Below are 22,796 nucleotides of genomic sequence, written 5' to 3' on the forward strand. Positions count from 1 at the left end.
AGCAGCACAGTTCCGAGTGAGCAGCTCGTAAAAGTAGGTTTCGTTGCCGTACGTCGGATGCAAAGGCCATCTCACCGATTGCCACGGACAGTATGAGATGCCCGCCCATCGCGGGAAGGCCCTCATGATTGTCGAGCCAGCCATCTTTGGAATGTGGATGTGCACGATGACTGGCGCCATCTCTCGTCTGACCAGTCGAAGCTTGGCGGTCGAGTTTGAGGGAGAGCGAGAGTGAGCGAGCAAACGAAGCGAGAGACAGCAACCGGCTCTGTTTTCCGGCTGGAGCTGCTGTCAGCGTCCCGGAGTCGACGGGAGGCACCTCACGGTTTCGCTTCGAATTTAATAAATTCGATGCGGCGGTCGCCAGTGAGAGCCAGCTATATCTCCGCCGTACTCGCTGCTCGCGCCGCCGCGAGCGGGCACAGGGTGTGCCAACATGTGCGCCAGCCCTGCCAACGCTCCTCCCGCGCTCTCGCGCGCTCTATGGCTCACACGCCCAGGCACGTTCGAGCGCCTCGGTGACGGTGTGCAGAAGCAAAATTGTTTCTTTTTCTCGGTGTACCCGAGGTTCTCGAGAACCGTGTTAGTGCCAGTGCTAGGGTGCCCACAGGACCCAAAAAAAGAAAGGAAAAAAGAAATGGGGCACTCCCGATCGCAGCACTTCATGTTGGCTAGTCGAGATATTGAGAGTGTGACTAGGAGGATGGGACGCTGGGGATTCTCAAAGGTATACCCTTGGAATGGCCGGATCCAGCCTTAAAAGTACGAGATCGCGCGCGCTTCGCGCACAGCACCGCCTGTTCTCCGCGGCTGTGTGACGACGCGTGCCGTGTACCAGCAGAGTTGGGCGCGCGCGGCGCGACGGCGCCCGCGAGGGAAGGCGCGGGTGCAGCGGCCGCCGGCGGCCGTGCCGCCCGCCAGCCGGCGCAGCAGCGGCCAGCGCAGCGGCCGCCGGCGCAGCAGCCAGAGCAGCCGGTGCGCGCCTTGCGAGGCGAGTACTGCCGCCCGGCAGCCTTGAGGCGGCCGGGCGGCAGTACTCGTTGGACTTTGCGAGCCGTGCGCGCGCCGAGGCGCCCGCGGCGCGCGCCCGCCCGGCTGCTAGTAGGAGGCGGCGCAATATGGCCTATAGTACAGCCCTTGAGGAGGAGGAAGAGGCTGGCTGGCAGTGCTGTATGCCGCCGAGGGGCAGTTTTGGGGTACTGTCACGGGCCCAGGGGGCTGCAGAAGGCGTCCGCAGCCGGGACAACCCGCCCCCCCCGCCGAGGCCGGTCGAAGCCCACTTGGAGGCAGCCATGAGGAGTCCTCTTGGTGCTCCTGGCGCCCGTTGGAATGGCGAGCGCGCGCCGAGGGGGGGGGGGGGGGTCTTGCTTGCTCCACACCGAGCGCCCACGGTCCGGACCGGTGCCTCCACCGAGGGGTGGCCTGCACAAGGTCTGTGCCGCGGGCGCTCGGCGCCAAGTGCAGTGTCACGCTCGTGCTCGCGCGTGACAAACCGGGGAACCCTCTTTTCCTATGTACTCGGTCCCCCAACGGAAGAGGCCTCGCTCCTATTGGAACTGGCCAACATCAGATTTGCCTCGTGCGTCCCTTTTTGAGTCGAAAAGCTATTTTCTTTTGGGTCCTGTGGGCACCCTATACAAGAAGGGGAGAGGGAAGAGGAGAGACGCCGGTGAGGACGAAGCAGAAACTAGCGCAGACGAGAGCAGGGGAGACCCGGGGACTGGGGAGCCGGAGCAGACGGCATCGGCCGCCGAGGGAACGTTGGGAAGAGGCACGAGGAGGGCGGCGACCTCGACCGACTATGGAGGACCCGTCGCCAGACGACGCAGGGCAGAAGACGGTGAGGCGGAGCAGACGCGCAGGGCGAGACGAGGGAGGGAGCAGGACTTTGCGGAGATCAGCAGGAGGATGTACGAAGAGATTAGGAGCAGCAGGGACCCGAGGGACCATGTGGAAGACGGCTAGTGCTAGTCCCCCACCGGGAGGACGACCCCGGCTAGTCGCCGACCAAACCCACAAAGAACCCTGCACAAAGATCGCAAGGGCGGGGGCCTGTTCCTTTTTACCCATCTCACAGTAGAGAGGTGTCCGAGAGAGAGAGAGAGAGAATTCTTGATACGAAACCACGACGACACACACCAGTCGACTCGCATCGGTTGCCTCCATGAACGGCGGAGCTATTCTCTCTCTCTCTCTCTCTCTCTCGAGAGGTGTCCGTTTTTATTTATTTATTTATTTATTTTCAACTATCGACGTCCCCCGTTGTTGTCATGGGATGCCGACCGCAACAAACACCTCCCGCGCGGTCCCGCGAGCCTGCCGCGAGCCTCAGGGCGAATGGGCACAAGAAAAGAACCGGGCAACGGGGGGGGAGGGGGGGGAACGGGAGAGATACAACAGGGGTCTCTCTCCCATTCAAACACCCAAACGAACCGTTCGACGCCGCCCCCGGTCATCGCCCCAGGGTACGGTAAAGTCGCCTTACGACGCCGAGACCTCTCCGCTTCCGCTCCTCCGCGACGGCGTTCGCGCAACCCCTCCCGGCGTACGGAGTTTCCCGCGCCTCGCCCTTCCGAGCCGGCGCCTCGCCCTTCCGAGCCGCGCCTCTTTACGCCTCCACCACCATCTATTCCCCGCTCTCCTCGCCGAGTGGCGCCGCCTCGCTGCCCCCCCCCTCCCGCGCCTCCGCCGCCGCCCAGTCGATCATCCCAGCGTCAGCACTGGCGTCTGCAGCCGGGAGCTCCGGCCCGTGGCTTATTATCCATGATTGTTAACGTGCATCGCTGGTGCAGAGAGAGAGAGAGAGAGAGAGAGAGAGAGAGAGAGAGAGAGAGAGAGAGAGAGAGAGAGAGAGAGAGAGAGAGAGAGAGAGAGAGAGAGAGAGAGAGAGAGAGAGAGAGAGAGAGAGAGAGAGAGAGAGAGAGAGAGAGAGAGAGAGAGAGAGAGAGAGAGAGAGAGAGAGAGAGAGAGAGAGTTTGTTGTCTGGTGCATCGTTACGATACGCACGCGTTTCTCTACTCCTCCCCCCCCCCCCCCAGGGGCCCTCTTTTTTGGTCTCGGCTCTCGCGTCTTCTTGCATCTTGGGTCTCACGAAAAAAAAGTTTACAACAAAACTCCCTCCCACAACACTGGGCACGGGACTGGCGCGCACTGGCTCTAACACAGGGACGAAAAAAAAATACACCTCTCATAAGAGCCCCTGACATGCCAGAACGGTGGGACCCCCCCTGGGAATTCTCCTCTCCCCCACGGCGCCCTGCACCCCTAGCTGTGCACATTCTTGCACATTGCAGCGGTCCATCTACAGATGAGATGCCACTTGGGTCTCCTGGGCAGGGCAGCTGGGTAGTTGGAGTCGGCCGTGTGTGAAGGACACACATTGTGTTCTGCTGTGCTTGCTAGCATCCGAGCTCACGCGCCCGCCCGACACGCTCGCCGGTGAGCGCCGTCGAGCTCTCACCGCCGGACATGCCGAACTGCTCGGCGTCGTGCCGGATAGCATTGGCCACTTTGCCCGAGAGCCACTGGCGCGCGGAGTGTGTTTCCGCCGCTCCTCCACCTAGCCCCCCCGGCACTGAACCGTCGCCACTGTCACGAATCGCGCGCTCATACGCGTGTACGCGCGCCTGCTGCACGTGTGCCATCGCCTCCGCCCGCTGGAACTCGCGGCTCGCCGTGAAGGATGGCTCGGCTAGCAGCGGCGCGTCTTCAGCTGCCGCCTTCGCGCCCGAGGAAGCGCCGCCCGCCCCTGCCCGGCCGTGTGCAGCCGCCGCCGCCTCCGACAAGACCATGATGCACTCGGCGTGGCCCTTTTCCTTGGCCCACTGTAGCGCCGTCCAGCCATTCTCAGCGCGCGCCGCCGTGTCTGCGCCCGCCTGCAGCAAGCGCCGCACGACGGCGGGGTGGTTGAAGAGGGCGGCGGCCATCAGCGCGGTGACGCCGTCGCTACTCTGCAGGTTGATCTCAGCGCCGCGCCGTATCAGCAGCTCGACCACCCGCTCGTAGCCGTTGCTGGCGGCGCTTATCAGCGCGGTGATGCCGATGCTGTCCTGCAGGTTGATCTCCGCGCCGTGCCGGAGCAGCAGCTCGACCACCCGCTCGTGGCCGCAGTTGGCGGCGGTCATCAGCGCGGTGACGCCTTTGCTGCTCTGCAGATTGATCTCCGCGCCGTGCTGCAGCAGCAAATCGACCACCCGCTCGTGGCCGTGGCGGGCAGCGTACAACAGCGCGGTTTCGCCGTTGCTGCTCTGCAGGTTGATCTCAGCGCCGCGCCGTATCAGCAAATCGACCACCCGCTCGTGGCCGTGACGAGCGGCGCGCATCAGCAGCGTGACGCCGCTCACGCCACCTCTCTCGTACGTCGCGTCGGCCCTCCCGCCACTGTCGAGCCACGCCAGCACCGCCTCCTCCTCGCCACGCTCAGCTGCTGCCACGACCGCATCGGGGGCTGCCGCGGCACCGCTCGACGCCCGCCCCGCCGCCACCGCTGGAGATAGCGCCGTCGCCGTGGGCCGTCCCGCCACGACCGACTCCTTGACGTGCTGTCGGAACGCCTCGACGCACTCGGCGTGGCCCTGCTCCTTGGCCCACTGACGCGCCGTCATGCCGTTCGCACTGCGCGCTGCCGCGTTTGCGCCCGCCCGCAGCAAGCGCTGCACGACGGCGGGGCGGCCTTGGTCGGCGGCGGCCATCAGCGCGGTGAAGCCGTTGCTGCTCTGCAGGTTGACGTCAGCGCCGTGCCGTATCAGCAAATCGACCACCCGCTCGTGGCCGTGACGAGCGGCGCGCATCAGCAGCGTGACGCCGCTCACGCCACCTCTCTCGTACGTCGCGTCGGCCCGCCCGCCGCCCTCAAGCCACGCCAGCAACGCCTCCTCCTCGCCTCGCTCAGCCGCTGCCACGACCGCATCGGAGACTGGCACGCCACCCCTCGACACCGCCGGCGACAGATTGCCCGGCCGCACCCGCACGCTCTCGCCGCCGCCCTCGAGCGCCACCGCGTACCGCCCGCCCTCGAAGCTCCGCGCCACGCCCCGCTGCCCGTTCAGCTCGGGGCGGGAAGAGAGGCCGCCGAGCACGACTCGCTGCCCAAGCAGCGGCGCGTCGGCAGGCGACGTGCCAGGTGCTTCGTAGTGCATTTGAAGATGCCTGGCTGGCTGTCTGCTATACCCGGGTAGGACCTATAGCCGCAGGCACTCGCTCGGTGTGAAGGTATTTTCTTCTCAATAACAAGGCTGTGAACCCCATCCCCAGGGCCTCCAGGGCTCGCACCTCAACCTCTCACAGGCCAGCGCACAGCGCCATAGGAGGCATTTTCTTCTCAATAACAAGGCTGTGAATGTGAGCTTCTTGTTTCTTATCAACCTATCTGTGAACAGAGTTCGTACACCGATGCAGCGACAGTCGCTTCAACTTCACCGCCGTGGCGAGCCTGGCGAGGTCATGCTCCTCGCAAACTCTCGGCGGCCTCCCCTGGAGCACCCACCTGGCACTCATTGGCCGGCGCCCACAGCTGCGATGCGGTCGTGCGCGCGGATGCGAGCGACGTCGAGTTTGAGCGCGCGCATAAGCGCGCATTGGTGAGAGTGTACCTCGAGAGTGGCGAGTGCGGGTGTCGGAGAGTTGCCGTAGTGTTCCTTCACCATAGTACGATCTTAAAAAAGCAGTGGCGCGCGTCCGAGGACACACCTCTTCCTCTCTCCCCCTCTGCGCGTCAGCTCTGCGCAGCAGAGCCCCAGACTCTGGCCTGGTATGTTCGTCCACTCTGCGCGCCGCGCCGCGCGCTGGCGGTGCAGCCGCGCACGTAGCTTTCAAGGTTGCGGTCGGGGTTCGGCTGCATGACGAGGGCACGGTCAGCTGTGTCGCGCACGTAGATGAGCACCCGGATGGCGCGGTGGTACCGTGAGGTGAAGGGTGACGGGACCCCCCCAGACGGCCCGCGCTACCAGAACAGAGCGTGCAAGTACTACAAGCTGACGAGCGACAACGATGGGGAGGCCTTCCGCTGGACCAGCAACTACCAGATCATCAGCAAGGTGTACCTGAAGAAGCACTCTTCTCATGCCTGAGAGTGTGACCACATCGAGTGCTGGCCGCAAGCGCTGGTCAACGGGTCGATGGTGGACAACGTTGATGGCGTTCACCGTGGGTGCACGCATTTCAGCTTCCTTCTTCCTCTTTGTCGGATCAGCGTCATCCTCACCCACGTCAGGAAGGCCGGGAAGACAACGAACAGACGCAAGTTCATTCCTAGCATCAGGCACACGAGTACCGATGGGGGCCAGAAGATCAGTAGCTTCAGGACAGCGAACACGACGTGCCCGACCAGACTTAGCAAGGCTGAGCTGATGAACAGGGCCCAGCATATGACATGGCAAGTCGCGCGCTCCATGCTTCTGCACCAGTCGTCATCGCTGTAGCTAAGCTCGACAAGGCGGAAGAGGATGAACTTCCCGTGTATGCGCGACTCAGAACCCACCGTGCGTGGGTCATGTATCAACTTTCTGGTCTCAGCCCAGGAGCTTGTGCCGAACGTATGGCGCAAAAAGTGCTGCGGGAAGGAGAAGACTTCCTGTATCCAAGCGTGCATAAATGCCCGCGGGAAGCCCAAGACGCTGGCGTAGACGGTGCTGGGCAGCGTGAGCATGAGAATCGAGAGGACGAGCAACGGGTACGTCTCGTATCCAAGTGCAGGCCCACCACCTCCAAGTAGGGTCACGGTGAAGTACATGAAGTCTGTGAGGAAGTCGAAGACGGAGATGGAGACGGCGACGATTAGCGTGAACCGTAGGGAAACACAGCACAGCGTGCCGGGGCCGCCGTCCTCCTGGCTCCGACAGTCCCATGGGAGCCTCCTGCCGCCCTTGTCGCGATGCAAAAGAGGGAGGCTGCGTAGATTGCGATGGCAAAAGCGGCGATCAAGGCCGAGGAGATTTGGATGGTGTGCTCCTTGAGTATGCCACTGAACGTGGGTGGAGAAGGTGGCGGAAAAAGTGCTGGCGGCAGCGGGGGTGACGGCGGTGGCGGCAGCGGCGGCGGGGGTGACGGTGGCGGTGGCTGTGGTGGTGGCGGCAGTGGCGGCGGCGGCGGAGGTAACGGTGACGGTGGTGGTGGCGGCGGCGGCAATGGTGGTGGCGGTGGTGGTGGCGGCAGCGGCGGCGGGGGTGACGGTGGCGGTGGCTGTGGTGGTGGCGGCAGTGGCGGCGGCGGCGGGGGTGGCGGTGATGGTGGTGGTGGTGGCGGGGGTGATGGTGACGGTGGTGGTGGTGGCGGCGATGGTGGTGGCGGCGATGGAGGCTGTGGTGGGCATTGGCAAGTGTATGTCGGCTCGTCGCACGAGTTGTCGCCGCACGTTTCGTCGCACGTGTTGTCGCCACACCTTTTGCAGCAGGCTCCACAACCGCACCAGCCCGCGCACTATCTTCCAGTCCCGATCGCAGCCGCACGCGTACGTGCTGTCGCAGCCGCGGTTAAACTCGATATTGCAATTCTCTGTCCAGCAATCCGAGCACGCTTCCGCACACGAGGTCCCCGACTCGCCGGGCTGAATGACGAGCTGCCTCGGAACTCGATCGAAGACCTTTGGATGATGAAGCCGCCGCGAATGGTCCGACGCCAGCCCCGTGCCCATGAGTCGCGCAAACTTGCTCTCGCTAGAGGCCTCCGAGCCGCACTTGCGTTCCCTTGCGCGCTGCCCCAGCGTCTCGCTCGAAGCACCGTGCCGCTGCACCAGCGTGGACAGATGAAAGCCGGACAGCCTCCTCGTGCCGCTCTTTTCGGCCAGTGTCGTCGTTCCCCTGCAGTTGTACCACTTTAACGCACTTTCTTATCTCCAAAACACACACCCCTTAGATCTTTACTGTATTGTGGTATGGCGTGTGCTCGGTATGCCGTACCACCACACCTGCTACTGCCAGTACTGTACCAACGACATGTGGTCGGAGAGTAGACCTTCCGCAACATATGCTCGCGCATCCCGGTCGGTGCACACTAAGCACTCGATACCTGTACTGGGACAGAGCTCCTGTCGGGACCCGACCCTCTGATCCCTGAGCCCCTAGCGGCGGGCTCGCTCATGGCGGCTCGAAGCCGAACTTGACAAACCTGCCCGCGTGCCCGGGCTTCATCCCCGTCTCCTTGGCCACGTCCGCCCGCTCAGCGGCGTCCAGTCCGCGCAGGTACGTGATGTCGTCGTAGCCCTCGGCGTCAAAGGCGGCGGCGTAGGCCTGCAGGTTGATCTGCGCCAGCGCCGCGGCGACGGCCGCCATGCCGCCCGTGGGCGGAGGGGGCGTCTCCCTCAGCACGGTGCGCCCGTCCGGCGTGGTCGTGAACAGGCGGCTCGAGAGCGGGGAGGGGCCGGCAGGGGCGGCGGTGGAGGCGGAGGCGGCGGCGGTGGAGGTGGAGGCGGCGGTGCGGGCGGCGGTGGCGGGCGCGGCCAGTGCGGTGGGTGCGGTGGGTGCAGTGGCGGCGGTGGCGGCAGAGCAGGAAGAGGAGGAGGCGGCGGGAGGGGTGGTATAAGAGGCTGCCGAGAGTGCGACGGCGGCGGCGCGGCTGGAGCGTCGCTTCGGCGCGGGCGCGTCGGTCGACTCGTTCTCGCCCCCGCCCTCGCCCTCGCCCTCGCCCTCCTCCTTGGCGCCCTCGGTCCAGTTCGGGCCAGTGTGGCCCATCACCACCTGTGGCAACCAATCGATGTCAAAGAGTGTCGAGGCGGCACATCGCTGGGGATCTCTCCAAACGTACCCGGCAGTTGTGAATCGTCCGGTGCGCAGCCTTGCACCCAATGCACGCCAGCTCGAGCGGCGCCGCCTCTTGCGCCGTGTGCTGGTTAACCCGCAGCGGCGGTGGCGGTGGCGGCGGTGGTGCTGCTGCCGGCGGCCTCCCGCGCAATCCCTGTTGTCGTTCTTGGCGCAATCCTGGTGTCACCGCTGCGGCTGTAGCCGGCCGAGCCAGCGGGTCGGGTGCCTCCCGATGAATGGAGCAGTGGCGCCGTCCGACGCGGCGGCACACAAGGCAGTGGCGTCGCCCGCCCGGCCCTACCCCAGGGCCGCCTCCGTTGCCGCCGGTGCCGCCGCCGTCGCCGCCAGCGCCACACTCCACGCCAGCCCGTGACTTCTTTGACTCCGACGATGCAGCTCCGTTGTCCATGCCCGCCTGCGCCAAACTTCGCTTGCCTCGAAGGACGGGGCCTGCCGACTCGGCTCCCACCGCCTCCTCCTCCACCACCGGCTCGGCAGCGGCTGCGCCTTCTGCCGCCTCACCCAGCGGTGCCGCCGACGCCTGCCCTCCTGCCGCCACCGCCGATCCCGCTTCCGGCGCCTCGCCGACCGCCCGCGCGTACGCCACCGCCGCCTCCACCGCTGTGTCGAAGCAGCCGATGGAGACCACCCTTCCGCCCACCCTGCGCTGCGCCTGGAAGCGGCCGGAGGCGTGCTTGACCACGTTCTTGTAGCCGGTGTTGCTGCTGCTCGAGAGGTGCAGCCGTAAGCCCTCCGCCTCCGTCGCCACCGTCGGAGGAGCCGGAGGCTGGTACTCGCCGACTGCTCGCGCGAACGCCACCGCCGCCTCCACCGCCGTGTCGAAGCGGCCTACTGTGACCTGCCTTCCGGCCACCCTATGCTTCGCCTCGAAGCGGCCGTTTCGCGAGTCGCCCTTGTACACGCCCTTGTAGCCCGTGCTGCTGCTGCTAGACAAATGCAGACGCAAACCCTCCGCCTCCTCCGCCAGGGGCGCCTCCGCTGCCGCTGCCGCCGCCGCCGCTCCCTCCTCCAGCGGCGCCGGCTGCTCTGTCCCTGCCGCCGCCGCCGTGACCGCCTCCTCCACCGACGGCTCGGCAGCGGCTGCGCCTTCTGCCGCCTCACCCAGCGGTGCCGCCGACGCCTGCCCTCCTGCCGCCACCGCTGAGCCCGCTTCCGGCGCCTCGCCGACCGCCCGCGCGTACGCCACCGCCGCCTCCACCGCCGTGTCGAAGTAGCCGATGGAGACCAGCCTTCCACCCACCCTGTGCCGCGCCATGAAGCGGGCGTGGTGTTTGTACACGCCCTTGTAGCCCGTGCTGCTGCTGGACAAATGCAGACGCAAGCCCTCCGCTACCTCCGCCACAAGCGCCTCAACTGCCGCCGCATCCGCCGCCGCCGCTCCCTCCTCCAGCGGCGCCGGCTCTTCTGCCCCTGCCGCCGCCGCCGCGGGCGCCATCAGGGGCGGGCTCTGCTCGCTCTCCACCGCGGGGGCCGCAGGCTCCGTACCAGCCGCCGGCTCCGGCGGCTCGTCGTCGCTGTCCAACGCCATTGGACACGCTGCGCTGCTTCCCGGCAGCGCGGCCTCGCCACTGCTGCCACCGCCATCTCCGCCACCGCCGGCCTCCTCGTCGCCGCCCTCGCCCTCGCCGCCGTCGCCGCCCCCACCGCCCGCGCCGCCGGCGCCGCCGGCGCCGCCCTCGCCGCCGCCCGCGCCGCCCGCGCCATCCCCGCCGCCCGCACCGCCCACCGCCTCGGCAGTGGCAGTGCTTGCCGCCGCTTGAGTGCCCGCCTCTCCAGCCGCAACGCCGGCCACGGGCTCGGGCAGCCCTTCGCTTGGCGCGGCGTCCGCGAGCTCTTTGAGGCGGAGCGAGCACTTCTGCTTCTCCTCGTTCCAGACCAGCACCAGGCAGGAGGCGCCCGCCTTCATCTGTGCCTTGACGATGCAGCTCCCGCAGTCGCACGGCATTTTGAGCCGCAGCGTGTGCGGCTCCGCTTTGGGCTCGAGGGTGAGGCGGAGCTTTCGGAGGTGTGGCGCGGTTGCGTTCTCCCTGTCAAGCGCGCGGGCGAGCCGCCCGCTTTCCGCGAGGCTCTGCCAAGAGAGCGGCGCCGGCTGCGGCGCATCCGCGATGCGTGTGTCGGCCATCGAGGGCGCGGGCTCTGAGACCGGCAATTTTATTTTACTAGCTGAGGGGCTCGCTAAACGCTCGCCGAGCTCCATGCTGGTGTGTGTGTGTGTGTGTGTGTGTGTGTGTGTGTGTGTGTGTGTGTGTGTGTGTGTGTGTGTGTGTGTGTGTGTGTGTGACCACTGGCACTGACAGGGGTCAGGGCGAATGGGCACAAGAAAAGAACCGGGCAACGGGGGGGGGAGGGGGGGGGGACGGGAGAGATACAACAGGGGTCTCTCTCCCATTCAAACTCCCAAACGAACCGTTCGACGCCGCCCCCGGTCATCGCCCCAGGGTACGGTAAAGTCGCCTTACGACGCCGAGACCTCTCCGCTTCCGCTCCTCCGCGACGGCGTTCCCGCAACCCCTCCCGGCGTACGGAGTTTCCCGCGCCTCGCCCTTCCGAGCCGGCGCCTCGCCCTTCCGAGCCGCGCCTCTTTACGCCTCCACCACCATCTATTCCCCGCTCTCCTCGCCGAGTGGCGCCGCCTCGCTGCCCCCCTCCCGCGCCTCAAACAACAACAAAACACTATGGCTCTCTGATGCCCAATGCGTGCACTCGTCCCTCTCTGTATGTGTGGGTTCGTGTGTGCGGGCGGGGGCCCTCCTTGTCTCTGCCTAGACAGTGTGAGGTAACACCTACCTACCTACCGAGACGGCTTCAGCACCATGTTTTCTTTTGCGCAGTGTTATCTAATCGACCTAATTTGTAAAATTCTTTTGCGCCTCGTTAGGGGGTCCGTGAGATCCTCCGGAAGGCGGCGGACGTGCTACAGAACAAGCTGACGCGGGCCCAGTACCTCGATGAGGTGACTTGGACCACTAAGAATTGGCTGGGGCTGCAGAAGCAGCGTATCTCAGTCGTTCTTCACACGGCAATCGCAGAGCAGGTTGTGAATGAGCTTGCCTGTGGCGGGGGCGGGCGGGTGCACGGAGCTAAGTGCCTCGCCACCCTCGCAGGAGTCGCTTAGGCGGCTCCCGTGGTGTACCTGTGTTAGTGCCAGTGCGCGCCAGTCCCGTGCCCAGTGTCGTGCGACGCGGCAAAATTCTTTCGCGCCTCGTTGATTCGGCCACCGCGAGCGAGCGAGCGAGCGCGCCCCAGCCAGGGCAATGTCGTCCGACGAACTCGACGAGAACGTGACCCTCACGCCTATCGTCCTCGGGGTCCTCATAATCGGATTTGTCATCTTTTCCTGCTGCGGCACTTCCACGCCCGGCGGGCGAATGCCAACCATCAGCGAGCGAACGACGCGGGCGCAGATGGCAGCCGAAGAGAAGAACGAGTAACTGGACCTGGCTCAGCAGGGCGAACGGAGGTGCATCCTCGCGGCGCGGCCTGCGCTGGTCATCGTTCGCACCTGCCAGATCTTACAGAACACATGAATTGTCGTGGAACTGCTCGCCGATTGTCGGTGAGCGCAGGCTCTGGACTAGCTGGACTGGCGGCGGTAGCTTGTTCGTTCCTCGTGTGTAGCATCGTGCGGTGTGTGCTCGCGCGCGTGCTCACTTGAGCCCGCTGCCCGCTGTAGGGGCGGTGTGTGGCACGCGCCGGCCTAGAAAAACGCTGTATCGGAAGTGGGTCCTCGCGACGCTCGGCGGCCGAACGGCCGTGGGGCTCGCGGTCAGTTGTGACTGTGTCAGCTGAGCCTCACCCCGTACCCCCTTTAAACGTCAAGAAGAACGCACTGTCATACGCAGCGCCCAACATAGCTGCGCACGATATAGGGATCTGCCCGACAAATCATTCAAGTAGCGGCGCGGGCCGCGCTCTTGCGCCCACGCCGTCGCACTCGACTAGCTGACACCCGTCTTCAGACTCGGTGATCCGGAACGTGGCGCCAGAGAGGCGCTCCGCAAAGTGCACGGCGGTGGGCAAGTGGAGGGAGGAGAGCGCCGCGGCGGGAGGCGCACGAAGCCGCGACGTGCCGCCGGCGAGGGCCATGAACACGATCAGCTGGTCGGCCGTGTGCTCGCAGGCGCACGCGCCGCTCTCGAGCAGTGCGAGCAGCTCTCCGCGCAGCTTGGCGCAGCAGCGGTCGGCGGCGGGTCCGAGGTCGCCGCGGGGGAGAGACTGCACCGAGTTTGCGCTCAACACGCACCCAGAGTCTGTCGTCAGCGCTAGCTGCACCGACGCCTCCACCCGCCCCCGCCCGCCCCTACCGGCCTTGCCACGACCCCCGCCGCCTCCCCTGCCCCTGCCGCTGCCATCCCCGCCATTACCGCCGCCGCTTCCGCCGCCGCCGCTTCCGCCGCCGCCGCTTCCGCCGCCACCGCCGCCGCCGCTTCCGCCGCCGCCGCTTCCGCCGCCCCCGCTTCCGCCGCCACCGCCGCCGCCGCTTCCGCCGCCGCCGCTTCCGCCGCCACCGCTTCCGCCGCCGCCGCCGCCGCGCCCTCGCGTGGCCTCGGCGCATTCCTCGGCGGCTGGGGGAGGCGCATCGACCTCGACCGCCACCTCGACGCCGCGCAGGGCGGCCGCCGCGGAGAGCGCTCGCTGCAAAGCCTAGGAGAGGAGGGCGTGCTCTTGTTGCGCGACCCGACCCGGAGGGCAAGGGGAACGGTTCGGGGACCCTCCGATTCGTGATCGGGGGGGGGAGGGGGGAGTGCTGTGCTGTGCTGTGCTGTGCTGTGCTGTGCTGTGCTGTGCTGTGCTGTGCGGTGCGGTGCGGTGCGGTGCGGTGCGGTGCGGTGCGGTGCGGTGCGGTGCGGTGCGGTGCGGTGCGGTGCGGTGCGGTGCGGTGCGGTGCGGTGCGGTGCGGTGCGGTGCGGTGCGGTGCGGTGCGGTGCGGTGCGGTGCGGTGCGGTGCGGTGCGGTGCGGTGCGGTGCGGTGCGGTGCGGTGCGGTGCGGTGCGGTGCGGTGCGGTGCGGTGCGGTGCGGTGCGGTGCGGTGCGGTGCGGTGCGGTGCGGTGCGGTGCGGTGCGGTGCGGTGCGGTGCGGTGCGGTGCGGTGCGGTGCGGTGCGGTGCGGTGCGGTGCGGTGCGGTGCGGTGCGGTGCGGTGCGGTGCGGTGCGGTGCGGTGCGGTGCTGTGCGGTGCTGTGCTGTGCTGTGCTGTGCTGTGCCGTCTTAGTTGTGTTGTGTTGTGCTGTACTGCAGCTCACAACACACGTGCCGTCTCGTGTGAGTGAGGCCCCGTCGTGCCGTCTCGTGTGCCGTACAGGTGACGTGTGCTGTACTGCAGCAGTGAGGCCGTCTCGTGTGAGTGAGGCCTACTGTACATGCCGAACGTACTGTAGATACAGCTGTGTACTCGTCCGTGCGGGACGTGGCACGGACCGGCGGACTGTGCACTCGGACTGTACATCTAGGCTCCTCCGCCTCTGCAAGCAAGCGGCAGGCGGCCGCGTCGGACGCCGCGACGAGCGCACGAAGGGAGGTTGGCTTGCCTCGCTCTGTCAGGGTGAGCGGGGGGAGCGGTGTCTCGCAGCAGGCCGCCACCGTCACCTGCCAGGGTCAAGGGCGAGATTCGCCGAGATTCTCGCCGAGATTCTCGCCGAGATTGTGATGATCCGAGACCTACCAGGGTCGACGGCGGTGGCCCGGCCACTGAGGGCGGCGGTGGGATCGCAGCAGCGGCAGTGCGGCTGTGGCGACGGCGCGGCAGTGCGAGGCTCCCGGCGGACGCCACACCTGACCGAGCGGGCCGCCGTCGTTGAAGCCGCGAGCCGCCACTCGGGTGTCGAGGCAGACGCCCATCCGCGCGAGAAGAGGCGCGAGCACGAGCGCACTGTGCGCGGCGGGCGGCGAGAAGTTGACGTCGGTCCCGCCGCGCAGCAGCAGCTGTCGACCCGGCGCGCAGAAGAGCAGCGGGGGAAGAGCCGCCTGGAGCATGAGCGTCACCGCGCCAGCCGTCTCGGCCGCGGCCTCGAGCGACGGTGGCAGAGGCCGCTCCTCGTGGGCCGCGGCAACCAGTTCAGTGGAGCCCTTGTCGTCTCCCGTCAGCGCACGCCCGGAGAGGGCGGCAGCGAGGCGTGCGCCGACAAGGTGCTGGTTGGCCAGCCCCGGCTTCGGGCGGCCAGCCCGGATTGAGTGCAGCCGCAGCGGGCGTGACGGCTGGAGAAAGGCGAGTGAGAGAGAGGTGCGGATGACCTGGCCGCCACCTTCGAGCGTCGCGCCGTCAATCTGTAGTGGACCCTCGGTGGCATCTTGCATGATCGAGCGATGATCGAGCAGCGACATCGAGCAGCATTGGCGAGAACCGGGCGGTAGAGGCACAGCACTGGCACTACACAGGTACATCAGAAAAGAATACTGTCCCGCTTTGCTGTTCACAGCTAGGGACGGCCTCTGCGGCAAAGTCAACTCACCCCCACCTACCACCTACCACCTCCCACCACGGCTAACCTTCGGCTCCCGCTCAGAGGCTCGCCGCGCCCGTGCGGCGCGCCGAGGCGGCGCCGAGGCCGGCGCCTTGCACCCGGCCCGCGGCCGGCACCGCCTCGCCCCACAACTGACCGCCCTGCGGCCCCTGCGCAGGCGTACCACAGGCGTCGCTCAAAAAGCGACGCCGGGTGTGGGCTGCTCCCTTGACCCGTCACCCGCCGCGCCCTCGCCCGGCCGCCTCACCGCTCACTCGGCTGCTCGCCGCCGCCGCCGCGCGTCCCGCGCCGCCACGCTTGCCCTCCTTTGCCTGACGCGCGCGCTCTGCAGCGGCGCAGAGCGCGCGTCCCTGGCACAGACGGAGCAGCGGCCGCGCCAGCGGTCGCTGCTCCGCCCCCCCGTCGCGCGCGCCGCGCGCGCGCTGCCGCCGCCGCCGCCGCCGCCGCCCCCTCCTCGCCGTCTTCCCCACCCTACCCTCTGTTGCGCGCGCCGCGCAGCCGCGCTGCGCGCCCCCGCCCCCGCCCCCGCCCCCGCCCCTGCTCCCAAGCGCCCCTTCCCCGGTAGGTGTGCGTAGAAAGTAGAACCAATCGAGAGGTGGCAGAAGCCGCCGTGTGTGACATATACTGCGGCACGTGAGAGTGAGACAGAGCCCCGGCAGCGGCCAGCGCGCGCGCGCAGCGGCCAGCGCAACAGGCGTTTCAAACAGCAAACGGGACGGCCTGCGCAGCCTCTAACTATTTTGCTCGGTCCACAGGTGGCAGTTCCGCAAAAAAGCGCGACGCTGCCTCTTTGCGCCGCTCGCTCGCGGCGGCGGGAGACATGGCCGCGGATGCGGCTCGCATTCGCTTGGCGGACCTGACAATCCGGGAAATTTAACTGATTCGTCTCAGTCTCACGTGTTTTCGTCCCTGTCTCACTCACTTTCAGCGTCTCCATCGCGTCTCAAATTTTCTTCACTCCGTCTCATTTCCGTCTCACTGCTGTCTCTATCGCGTTCTTGTCCGTCTCAGCAACATTTAGTCTCACTGTCAGTCTCAACTTTAGCTTCTTTTGTGCGTAGTACTTATCGAGCAAATCCTGAAAGTCAATTCCGGCTTGGTGGATGGTCTCATTCAGACGCCTCATCGAAACGATGGCCCCAGACATGCCGCTGGTAGCTATGGTTTGCTCCATGCTGATCTGCGTAGTGCTCTTCTCGGCGGCTGCATCAATGGCATTCTTCTCGAGTAGGAGCTCGTTTATCTCCTGGATATCGTTGCCGTCGTGGCGCTGTCGCGGTGCCGTCGTGGTGCCACGCACCCGCATTCGCCGGGAACTCCACGATCGCTCGTAAGGGACATCCCTGCGTTGGCGTGTGGCGGTGGCGCTCCCGCTCGCAGCGGTGGTGGTGGCCGCCGGCGCGCCGTGGCGTGTGCGGGCGTGGGTGTGCAGCTCAGCGCGCAGCCTTGCTCGCCGGCGGGGTGGCGGTGGCGGCGGCGCTCGGGGTGGTGGCAGGTGGGGGTGGAGCGCCGCCGGACCGCATGCCGGCGACACTAGAGGGAGCGGACCGTGAGTTGAGGAAATCGGAGGACGCGACCCACTTCGCCACAGACGGTCCCGCGCCTCGCCGCTATGACGGGCACACGCCCCGCACCGTCCGCTGTGTGCCCGTCTTTGTCCGGAGTGAAAAGTCCAACGCGCTCGTCGGTGACGGTGTCCTCCAACCTGCGCCGCGCTCGGCGAACCTCGACAGCGCTTTCGGTGGCATGCAGCTCTTTGCGACAGAAGCCTGGAGAGCAGCTCCTCTGCTGCTCACACACTCTGCACAGTTGACACAGCCTACTGTGCGGCTGCCACAGCTGTGACAGCGATGGGCTCGCCCTCACTGGCCCTCAGTCACTTGTGCTGCGGCTTGTGTGAGCGACACTGCTCGGCGACTGCCGGCACACTGTGAGACCATGGGTGTGAGGTTAAACCACGCTACCAGCGCTTGGTCACATCGGCCCCGAGGTCAGATCCATCTACTCTGTTGATGACAAGACTTGTCTACTGGCTGGAGCCGAGCAGGAGGGCCCAGCGCACAACCCCAGGTCAACTCTAGGGTCCACACCCCGTACGCATTCTCTTCGCCGATACTGTACGAGTGTGGTCCCCCGACCCGGTCACGGTGCACTGCTCCTGCCGCACGGCGCACGCCACGGCGGCGGCGACCGCCAGCGGTCACCTATCACAGTCCACTTACTTTACGACCGCCCAGCCCTGAAGGACCATACATGCATGTTGTGCAAACAGGACGCCGTGCTCACAGTAAGCTTCAATTAACACGCGACAAGCCCAGGCGCACGCCCGCTACCAGATTCGTCCCACATCACCGTCTTATTCCCCGTGCCTCATTCGAGACATTCTCCTCAGTCACTGTCTCAGCAGCGAGCCATCCCCCATCGGCACCAGCCTCACACCACGAGTGTCCCGCTTCGTTGGTACAGACCGCCACGAAGCTTGCGGAAGGCATGCTGCTTGAGCCAACCAATCCAGGACTTGGCGGTATTCGGATTCACGTGCATGAACTCCTTCCCATGATCTCCGACGTTGCCACGGAACAGACCACGCGGCACGAGAGCGCGTGCCAGCTCCTCTTGGAAGCCCATCGTTTGGGGCGGATACATGTGCTCGAGCACTTCAGTCGCAAACACGGCGTGAGCAAGAGGTGGAATTTTAGTCGAGTTGAGGACGTCGTGCACGATGCATTGGAAGCCATCGAATTTGCGGCACGTGAAGTCGAGCAAGCTCTTGCGAGGTGTCGGGATGTCGAAGAGGTGCAGCCTGGCCGTGCGCCCGTGCTTCACACGCAGGATCTCAGCGATGCAGCGGCTTTCCTGCGCCATGCCGGCTCCAAAGTCGACGATCTCAATCAGCGTGCTTGCATCAAAGGCACTGGCGAGCCCGGCGGCCATCTCCTGATGTATCGGAAGCGCACAGCTGTGAGTGGCATCATTGTAGCTGATGAGCCTGAGAGTGTGGTACGCGGCGAAAAGGCGGTACGAATCAAACATCTCCGATGGCGCATCGGTGGCGAGGACGCCGAGTGCCTTGTACGCCGATACGCAGAAGGTGCGATACTCATCGCCGCGATACCCACCATCGAAGCTTTCCGTCGACGTGTTGTAGCGCAGTGATGCCGCCTCGACTGTGATACCCAGTCGAAGTGCGTTCCACGTGACAAAGCCACGCTCTGTGTGCGTGAAGCGCGGATCTTGCTTTCGGAATCGATTGTGCGAAGGCAGCGCCCCTGCATCGAAGTATTCGAGCCGCTGCGAGGCGTCGGCCGACGTGGCCCAGCCGCTCAAGTCGCCGGTTTGCTGGGCTTGAGAGACGGTGGCCAAGCAGAGAAGAATGCCGAGCAAGCTTGACCAGCCGAAACGGCGGGCCTTTGATTTGCGGCGCCACTTTACCGTGCCGATCACGGCTACGGAAGTGACCGTGGCAGCGACCTGCAGCGGACCCGCCGTGAGCCACGAAATGGCGGCAGACGAGAAGGCCGAGGCCACCGCCGTCGGGCTAGGCACGGCGGACGCGCAGTGGCCAAAGGCGGGCATGCAGACGAGGAGCAGCCACCGGAAGGCGCCCTCGGCCTTCGTGTAGCCGCCCTGCACGCAGTTGGCCGCCGCCTTGAGGGCGGCGCGACCGCCGGCGCTGCACGTGCCAGCGACGGCGCCGCATGTGCCAGCGCCGGCGCCGCACGTGCCAGCGGCGAATGGCGCCTTGCCGGACGTGGTCTGCGGCTCGCGGCGCCGGTCCGGGCGGCGGCCGCGGCCGCGACCGTGGCTCCTGCCAGTCTTCGGCTTGCGCCAGCGCCTTGCCTTGCGCCGGCACTTCCTCGAGCGCCGCGACTGCAAGTCCGCCCACTTCTCCCGTCGCTCGGCAATGAGATCGAGCGCGGCCTTCGCCTTCTTGAGCCGCCCCTCCCAGTGCTCGCGCTCCTTGGCGGCCTCGGCCTCAGCCAGCCCCGCGCCCGCGACCGCGCCAAGGGGCTTGGGCGCCACGGGCGCAATGCCGCCGGAGGTGGGGACTCCCGGCGACGGCGACTTCTTGCCGTCGGCGGGCGTAGCCTGGTAGCTGACGCTCTCGCCCAGCCGGCGGACTGCAGCCTCGACGCCGTCCACGTAGCCCGGTGCGGAGCCGCTGCGGGCCGACGCGGGCCCGCTCTTCCCCGCCACCTTCGGCGTGGGCAGGCCCGGGTAGCAGGTGGTGTCCTGCAAGCGCGATAGGGGCACGCGGGAAGGGAGATTATTACCGGTGGGAGAGCGAGGAGTGCCAGGAGAATGCTGCGGCGCGCTCACCGCTGGGTCGGGCGCGTTGGAAACAGTCTTGGCCGGCTTCTCGACCTCCTTGGCAGCCTCCTCGGCGACGGCCTCCTCGGCGACGGCCTCCTTGGCGACGGCGGACACCTCGGCGGCGGCGGGCTTGATGGTCGCCTCCTCGGTGACGGACTCCTCGGCGACGACGGGCTCCTCGGAGGCGGCCTCCTCGGCGGCGGCGGCCTCCTCGGTGGCGGCGGACTTGGTGGCGGACTCCTCGGCGACGACGGCCTCCTCGGAGGCGGCCTCCTCGGCGGCGGCCTCCTCCTTCACGACGACGTCGTTCTTGACGCCGCATGCCTGCGCGAGGGAGAAACGTAAATGTTTGGAGACGGGGTCACCGCAGGGACAATGCCGATCCTGGCGTAAAAGTGCGCACCTCAGCTCCGAGCGAAGGCGCCAGCGTCAGGCTCGCGCGGCGGCGCTGATACCACTCCTCATAATCCGCACTGGAAGCGAAGTAGCCACCGACCTTGACGGAAGCCGTTGGCCCGAGCTCGGTCTGAACCTGGGCCCCCTCCGCGAAACAAAAGCTGATTGGCACCTTTGCGAGGCTCCGATGAAACACGTGGGGGTTGTCGAACCAGACGCCCTTTGTTGATCTCACAACCAAGAAAGCCGACTCGCCCTCGCTCTCATTGAAGTCGACCATGTAGCGCCTCTCGGCGCGCGTCCTGCAGAGCAGAGAGAACGCCCGTGAGAGGGGTGAGGCAAGGCGCCTGCATTGGTCGGCAGTCCGAACAGCTATGCGCATGTGTGGGGTCTGAAATGAGAGGAGAGTGACGGGGGACAAAGCTCGGACGTTGAGCCTGCGGAGGGCGGCGTCACGAGGGAGCGGGCTAAAGTTCGGGCGAGTGTTGCAGGCGACGAGGGCCAGAGAATAAAGAGAGGCCTTGCGGGCGAGGGCGAGGGCGAGGGCGAGGGCGGCGGTGTGGGGGGGGGGGGGGGGGGGGCCCTTCCCCCGCGGCCGTTTCCACCGCAGGGCGGCGAAGGCATCGGTGGCGGCGGTGAAGGCTGCGGCGGCACATTACGCGGCGGAGGCGGCGGCACAACGGCGGCGGTGGCCCGGAAGTGGCAGTAACGAAGCGGCGGTGGGCGAATCGTCGTTCATGGCCTGGCCGCAGTAGTCAGGCACGCACGGCGACACGTCGTTCAATGCCTGGCCTGCACGAGCGCCGTGATGCCGATCAGGCGAGCCTCTGCTGGTCGAGATGCCCGGCAAAGATGCCAGTCAGGCCGACGATGGTCATCGAGTTGAAGACGGCGGCGCGACGACGATGTCGCCGACGCCCTCGTCCGACTCGGTCACGAGCGGGGCGAATCACCGTGAAGAACTCGGGCGCCGACGACCCGACCGCCATAGGGTGCGCCGGCGTCGTCGACGCTCGGGAGGCCGCGCGACTCGTGCGAAGCCGTGGTACGCGCCCCGCCAGGGAAGTGGGCTGTGTTTGCGTTTCTTTGTGGGGACGGGTTGGAAGGGTGGAGGCATCTAGATGGAGATGAAGAGCGAGGCGCACCTCAGACTCGGCACCTGATTGGACGGACAGTGTGTCCGATGAGCGGAGAAATTGAGGATGCGGCGGCGGCCGCATGGGCAATTCCAGCGCGGAGCGGGCGGCGCAGCCCCGGAGCCCTGGCGCGGGCGTGGCGCGGCAGGGCGTGGCGCGGGCGCGGTGGCGCGCAATCATGCTGGCCGGGGATCGCGCCGCGACAGAGTACAGGGGGAGGGCGGAGGCGCGGCTCGGGCGGTGGCGCGAGCCCCTGCACGCGTCGCGCGGGCGGGGAGGGAGAGGGAGGGGAGGGAGAGGGAGTGGCGGGGGGCGGGCTCAGCGGCGCGGGGCCCCGGCCCTCGCGTTGGGCGGCGGGCGCGGCAGGGCGCTCACCGTGGATCTCACTCGATCGGGACGGCGTGCAGTCGCAAATGCTCAGAGACGCTGTCGAGAAGAGAAACCGAGTTTGATAAATCACCGCCTTGTTATTGAGAAGAAAATACCTCCTGCGCTGTGCGCTGGTCTGTGAGAGGTTGAGGTGCGAGCCCTGGAGGCCCTGGGGATTCACAGCACAAGCTTTCAGCGTGGCGGCTTCAGCATGTGCAGCGAAAAGCAGGCGTGCGGCAAGCGGAGCTCCCCACCGGCGGCGGGTTTGAAGACACTGAGTTTGAATCCCATCGGAAGCGCGGGGGCTACGGCGTTGGCTGCGGCGATCGCGGCAGGCAGGCTACCAACGCAGATTAAGTGGTTGGAGCTGAGTTGCTGCAATATTAGCAACGAAGGGGCGGAGACGCTGTGCGGAGCCTCGAGACAGAGCCGGCGTGTCCACGCAGTCAGACAGCGAGGAGGGCGTCACAGCTCGAGACAGGTTCTGAGTGCCGCATTGCCTGCCCATTGAACCGATTGGCAAATTGGCGGGTTTATCACCGGGCCCCTGATTCCATCCACCAAACGAGATCGTCACTTGGAGGTTGGGATTAACAGCCTTCATCCGCTTGGCCCATTCGCTGCCTTTGGTCAAAACCGGCCATGTTTCGGCGAAGGTGCACGTCGACTTGCAATCATAATCCTTCTGCCCAAAAGGATAATAGAATGCGTAAGTCCCCACAAAAGCCATGATGACTTTCGTAACGCGTTTCAGGATCTCGTCAGAGAGCAGCGGGTCCTTCTCGGTTGCAGGCATCCAATAGAGCTCTGTCTGAAATCCAGTTGGCCAAGCACAACTTCCTGGCGAGGGTCCTGGAGTTGGCGAGGGTGCTGGGGTGGGTGCAGCTGCACACTTGTCTTGGCCTTTCGTTGGGGCAGTAATGCACATCGGATCGCCTTCCCACAAAACTGCATCTGGGCACGCCTGGCTCGTGCGACCATCTACGATGGCACTGTACTCGACACCAAAGTCTTGAGTCAGACTCCAGCAAGAATCGCCCTGGACAACTGTGTATTCACAGGCGCACGGTGCAGCTGCACACTTGTCTTGGCCTTTCGTTGGGGCAGTAATGCACATCGGATCGCCTTCCCACAAAACTGCATCTGGGCACGCCTGGCTCGTGCGACCATCTACAATGGCACTGTACTCGACACCAAAGTCTTGAGTCAGACTCCAGCAAGTATCGCCCTGGACAACTGTGTATTCACAGGCGCAGAGGCCGGAGGTGGCGATGAGCCAGTTGGGGCCCTCGACCACGTTGGGCGGGTCGGGCACGACCGGGTCGGGCGTAGGGTTGAACGGAGCAAACAGCGGCCCTCGCTCGG

The 22,796-nt window shown here is 66.2% G+C and overlaps 2 protein-coding genes across 2 annotated transcripts; both read right to left on the reverse strand.

Moving 5' to 3' along the window:
* Positions 1 to 12,641: 12,641 nt before the first annotated feature.
* On the reverse strand, positions 12,642 to 15,076 carry EMIHUDRAFT_213004 (hypothetical protein; the record flags this gene model as incomplete). Its single annotated transcript, XM_005765181.1, has 2 exons — positions 12,642 to 13,006; positions 14,533 to 15,076. The coding sequence occupies 2 exons, from the start codon at positions 15,074 to 15,076 to the stop codon at positions 12,642 to 12,644; spliced, it is 909 nt and encodes a 302-aa protein (XP_005765238.1).
* Positions 15,077 to 17,649: 2,573 nt separating this feature from the next.
* Positions 17,650 to 22,227, reverse strand: EMIHUDRAFT_213006 (hypothetical protein; the record flags this gene model as incomplete). The annotated part of the gene is made up of 6 exons (XM_005765182.1): positions 17,650 to 18,889; positions 19,070 to 19,449; positions 19,537 to 19,671; positions 19,828 to 19,854; positions 19,934 to 20,228; positions 21,911 to 22,227. The coding sequence occupies 6 exons, from the start codon at positions 22,225 to 22,227 to the stop codon at positions 17,650 to 17,652; spliced, it is 2,394 nt and encodes a 797-aa protein (XP_005765239.1).
* Positions 22,228 to 22,796: the final 569 nt, after the last annotated feature.

The sequence above is a fragment of the Emiliania huxleyi genome, assembly GCF_000372725.1.
Source record: "Emiliania huxleyi CCMP1516 unplaced genomic scaffold EMIHUscaffold_56, whole genome shotgun sequence".
Classification (NCBI taxonomy): domain Eukaryota; phylum Haptophyta; order Isochrysidales; family Noelaerhabdaceae; genus Emiliania; species Emiliania huxleyi.